Source organism: Lontra canadensis, unplaced genomic scaffold (genome assembly GCF_010015895.1).
Source record: "Lontra canadensis isolate GAN:19392208 unplaced genomic scaffold, GSC_riverotter_1.0 scaffold112, whole genome shotgun sequence".
Classification (NCBI taxonomy): domain Eukaryota; kingdom Metazoa; phylum Chordata; class Mammalia; order Carnivora; family Mustelidae; genus Lontra; species Lontra canadensis.
Genome location: NW_022631106.1, coordinates 4760439 through 4765985, shown reverse-complemented (window position 1 = coordinate 4765985; position 5547 = coordinate 4760439). Strand labels below are relative to the sequence as shown.

Here is a 5547-nt window from a genome sequence, read left to right as displayed (position 1 = left end):
ATATATATATATATATATATATATATATATATATATATATATATATATATTTGCAACATAGCAATAATAGACATTTGAGAAAAATACTATAGGTAATATCAAGGATTTTTGTTATTTGTTGTTTTTATTAAAGTTAGGGTATTTTAAATCAGAACAAGAAAACAGCATATAATTCAGTTTTGCCATAAATATTCAGACTCTTACTTTAGGTTAGAAAATAAAATAATTATTCATGTAGCCATTTCTACCTACTGAAAAAGAACCACTTCATGAGAATTTTGAAGATGTCCTATCAAGATTCTATAGTTAAGAATCCAATCCTGTCTTGTAAATGATCTGTACTAAATAAGAAGCTGTTCATTCTTATTTTAATGACAAGGGGGAAAATAAAGCTAAATTGCACTTACTGTACCAGAACTTCCAGATACTGGAATCATTCTCTTCCACAATCCCATTAAACCAACATCTCCAGAAGAATCCTTCATGGTGGAAAGTGATGTTCTCTATCTACACAGAAGACAAATGAAGTAACTTGTCATCAACACAAAGTACATAACTTAAATTACTATATCCAGGAAAATGTTAAAGCAGTATATTTTATCCCAAATAGTAATGGTCAGTAGCTTTCTACCTATGTCTTCTGTGAAGAAATAGGCACTCCACTACTACTCTCTGATTTCAAGAGGAAGGCTATCCTCATCTCTACCAAGTACATCAGTATTTGGAAGAAGAAACGCACATTCTGTTCACCTGAACACTTCCCCACTTCAGTTGCAAGAAGCCAATAATCCGATCCAAAGGCCACCAAAAAGAGTAAAACCCCCAAAGCACCAAAGAGAGCCCCAAAGAAGATGGCAATATTTAGTCTCATTTTCAAGGCACTGGTTTCCCTTTAAATAAAATAAGAAATTTAAAAATGACAAACACTTAGCTTCTCAATTAAAAAGAGAAAACAAAAGAAAAGAAGAAGAAAGATTTTTTGAGTAAGCAGGATCTTCTTGAGAAGCCTCTCCTAGCTCATGTTGTTGTGGCTTCTCACTTACACACTGTGGGTGGATTTGTGTTCCCTTTGCTCTCCCCTGGAGGGACTCCAGCCCAGCAGCTGAGAATGGCCAGCTATTTTAGGATACTGATTGAGGAACTGTCTCTCTCCCATGGGGATCAAAAAATAGCTGACCTTCACTTGACTGTAGAGAGGAGTATCAGAAGCTGGTTAGAATGACCATTATTGCTGTTGGGTGATCCATAGAAGTGGAAAGACGATGCAGTGGTATGAAGTCATTGGCAGTATTGGCCCACCATCTTAAGTGTCTGAACAAGCCTCTCTTAGTCTAGAATGACCATTACAACCCTAAAGCCAAAGACACTTAAGGCTCTCTTTGAAGATAGATAAATAACAGCTATAAGAAACCACAAAGAGTTCTCTTGAGTACAAGTGAAGTTGTAATTAATTTCTTAATTCCTTTTCGATACTTTTGGGATACAAAATAATCTGTGTAGTCTAATTGAATACGTAACACAAAGTAGAGTCTAGATTTATAAACCAGACAGATGTATACTTAAAAGATCAATAATAAAGTAACAAACTAAAGTACAAAAAAGTACTTTCAGGCCACATATGTTTTTACATAAAAACAGCATTTTCTACCACAGCTCCCAGATCTTGTACAACTCGCTTAAATAACCGTCCCCAACGTGGACAGGTTTAAAAAAAAAAGGCTCAAAATACATTGTTTTATGGATTAAGATGAAAGAAGCTAGTCTACCCTTTCTTTTGTTCCCTTCGTTTTAAACAGCTGATTTCCTCATGTGTCATACTTGATTCTTATACAGACCACCTAATGAATCGACACTTTCTTCATGCTTTGTCTTCTACAATTGTTTTTTCATGTCTGAATATGTCAGACAGTATGTTTAAGTACTGATGTAGCATTTTAAAATTTGTACTATCTCTATGGCTACTGGTTTTTTTTTTTTTTTTAATATATATTCTCAACAATAACATGAGTTACTGCACCTTCTGAAGAGGCATCAGCTCTACCAACTTCCTTCACCAATTCTTCTGCTGGTCTTCTGCTGGTCCTTAAATATGGATTTGGCGAAGGCAAGAAATGACTCTTCAGTTCCAACTAAACACAGTGGAGGGGCCCAAAGGTCACGAATGGAATTCTAAGTCACAGAATTGGTGGCTGTGAGGGTTAAATGGAATTTAACAGTCCACCTGAGCTGTCCTAATGTTCAAATCTCTTTTGTAAGACCCCCATGACATCAAGTCATGCCATTTCTAGCTTGCTGTATTGAAGGACATCATTAATGTTCATACAACCCAGCCTTAATTTCTGCCAAAATCTGTTTCCCTAAAGTTTCCAAGATTAATCCTATTCAGTCCTCTGAGATTGCACAGCACAAGTGTACAATCCTGTCATGCCACAGAATTTTCTGATATTTTGAAGAAGCGGTCATTTCATGCCTCCTCAAACCACAACTGCCACTGGACCCCTACATCTAGGTCTTGTCTTTTCTAAGCTAAACTTCCTATTCCTTTAAATATCCCTTAGACTGGCACAACTCCAAATCTCCTTACTGTTCTGGTTCTTTGCTACAATTTTCAAGTATTAAGTTTAAGTGAGGCATAGTAAAATATTCTGCATAGAGTTTAACACCTTATTACTATCACCTTTCTGATTTGGAGGCTATGATATGCAGAGTAATGGTCTCCCCAAAATGGCCACACCCTAGTCCTAACTGTAATCACATAATCTGTGAATAGGTTACTCTTTATGGCAGTATCTTGGATGATACAGGTAGATCCAATCTAACCATATCAATCTTTATAAGAAAAGTAGAGAATCTCTTCTAACAGAATGGTCAAAGGAAGAAATGTGACAAGAAAAAGGGTCAGAAAGTTCCCATGTTGAAGGGGCCACAAGCCAAGTAATGTGGATGGCTTCTAGTTCCTGGAAGAGGAAAAGAACACAGATTCTCTTGAAAGCCTCCCTGAGGAAAAAACAAAGCATTACCAACACCTTGATTTTGGGGTTTGCTGACCTCTGGGACTGTAATGACAATAAATTTGTATTGTTACAAGCCACTAGCTTTTTATCAATTTGTTACAGCAACAGTGACAAACGAATACAGATGTATTCCATAATTAATGCAATATCAGATCAAATTAAGGGGTTTTGGGAGGTTGAAGAAGGAAATACTCTTGAAGAAGTGCTTATTGAGAACTTGTGAGGGTCCAGGCATTTTGCAAGATATTAAGGTTATAGTACACAGGCCCTGACCTGGAAGAGTTCATGTCCCAGTGGGAAAAAATGATTCATTAGAATGAAGCACACAGAGATTGTAATAATGAGCTTCTGGCCGACCTAGACACATTCTCCTGCTCCCCACCTACCCTTCTCCCAACACTGGTGTGGCTGTGTGGTTGTGGTTGTGGTTATAGGCACCGACACTGTTCTTTGGAGAGGAGGAGGGATTTTTTCAGGAAGGTTTTATTTTATTTAATCACAAAGGTTTATAAGTAAAGATCCATGCATTATCACTAAATCTTTAACACACAAATTCACAAACATACAAACAATTAGATTTTTAAAATAAGCAGAAAGGAACATAGAATTTTGTTATTATTATAATTCATCCCAATTTTGGTCTTTGTCATGCACAAAAAATAATCTTTCTGACTAGGTCCGTCAATGAATAACATTTTCTTACCATTTATGGTTTATCCAAAAATTGTATAAACATCGTTACAAAAATGTTTATTAAGTCATTTATTAAATAACAAACCTAATTAATTCCACCACTCATTTGTACACATTAATTTGATAACATAGAGTAGTTCTGACATCATGAAACTGAACTCCTTTAGCTCCATTATCCCCAGTGCTTATCACAGTGCTTGACACACAATAGGCACTAAAAAATAAATAAATAAATAAAATCAATTTGTATTAGGACTCTTGGCTGAGATGCAAATACATGACCTTCTGAGCTATCCAACTGGCAATCCATCCCAGAAGAAATGACCCTGGTCTGGCATGGCCCGTTCTTTGTGAAACTTGGAAGAATGGATTTGGCGGGCGGGGGGTGGTGTGTGTGCTTCCTCTGCAGATGCTCACACACCACCTTTTTGAGAATCCCCATCAGACTCCGAGAAATGAAATGGAATTTACCATCCAAGGGTCAAAAAGTGTCTCTCTTTTTTAGAAAACCAGACCCTGTGCCTGTTGTTTGCAACTCCTCTAATTTTGCACGATTCCTAAAATATTTCTAACAGCTATTCAGCATCTCTTCCTCGGATTCTCTCAGCAGCCTGAACAATTACCCATGCACCAGGAAGATGGCTAAAAAGCTGCAGGGTTCTTATCATCTGTACGGATTTGAGCAGAGGGTCTCTTTATCCCTTCACACTCCTTTCTAGTGAAAGGCCATGAGATGAGGAGAGACAGACATACTGAGGCACCAACCTCAACTCATAATAATCCTGTAATAAAGCATCTCCATTGCCTATCTTTTCTGTGAATATTGAATCTATTTTTATGTTGATATGATTATCACACTGAGTCTGCAAGGCCACAAGCATAAGCACGTGGGAGAGCTTGACTGTCAAATATGCGAAGCTGATATTCATGAGCATCTACCAAGTGGCAGACACAAACCTAAGCACATTAAATATCTTGACTATGAGTTAGTCTTCAATAGGCAAAATATGAAATAACCACTTTCTCTGTGGGCATTCACGCTCTTGGGCAAGGGTCTTAGCATCTAAAAGTGTTCTTGGTGGCAGGAAGTAAAGATGCTCTCGTTCACATGAACATGGCCAGAGGTAAGCCAAAAGAGATCTGCATGCAGTCTCACCACCAAAGGCAATCCACAATAATTCATGGGTGATGTTTCTATGTTTCTAAACATTAGCCCATAGCTTTGTTACAACTTTCAGGTGTTCTCTGTGTCCCAAAGACTAAATGAGGAGGCAAGGCAGCTGAGTGAAGACTTCGGACTTGTTCTCCAAATACAATAAACTTGGGCACAAGGACAGGACCTGCAAGGACAGCTCCGTTCCCTGAGTTCTCCCCAACTGCCAGTCTTTTATAATGAGAGAATTTCATTGAATTAAGAAGAGTAAGAATTTCCTTTCATAGATAGAGATTATGGGCAAATCATTCAAATCTCTAAGCTTCAGTTTCTCATACGGAAAACAGGAACAATACTTGAGAGGATAATGGGGGTATTAGGTAAGAGGATGTGTGTGAAATGTGTTGGGATATAATATACATTAGGTTTCTCTTCTATCTTGCCTTCAGCTGAAGATCAGTTTTTGATGGAAAAAGATTAACAAACAATTAATATAAAATAAAACTCCCTGTGATAGCATTCCAGGTAGGACTCGGATTTATTTCAACAGACTAACCTCTCACCAAGTGCCTCCAGTATTCCCCATGCCCACATACATTGTCCTCCTTCTTTGGCCACCAGCAACATTTCTCCCAGTCCTTTCCTATTCTGCTCCCTTCTCATTAGAAGTCTCTTCTCTTCCATCTG

The 5547-nt window shown here is 37.6% G+C and overlaps 1 protein-coding gene across 1 annotated transcript in view; it reads right to left on the bottom strand.

Moving 5' to 3' along the window:
- Positions 1-1070, bottom strand: part of TMEM182 (transmembrane protein 182) — a 56485-nt gene extending 55415 nt beyond the window's left edge. The window contains exons 1-2 of the mRNA XM_032840415.1: positions 740-1070; positions 408-507 (exon numbers count right to left, since the gene is read on the bottom strand). Of these exons, the coding sequence (XP_032696306.1) occupies positions 408-507; positions 740-871 (232 nt within the window). The 5' untranslated portion in view covers positions 872-1070. The remainder of the gene's footprint in view (positions 1-407; positions 508-739) is intronic.
- Positions 1071-5547: the final 4477 nt, after the last annotated feature.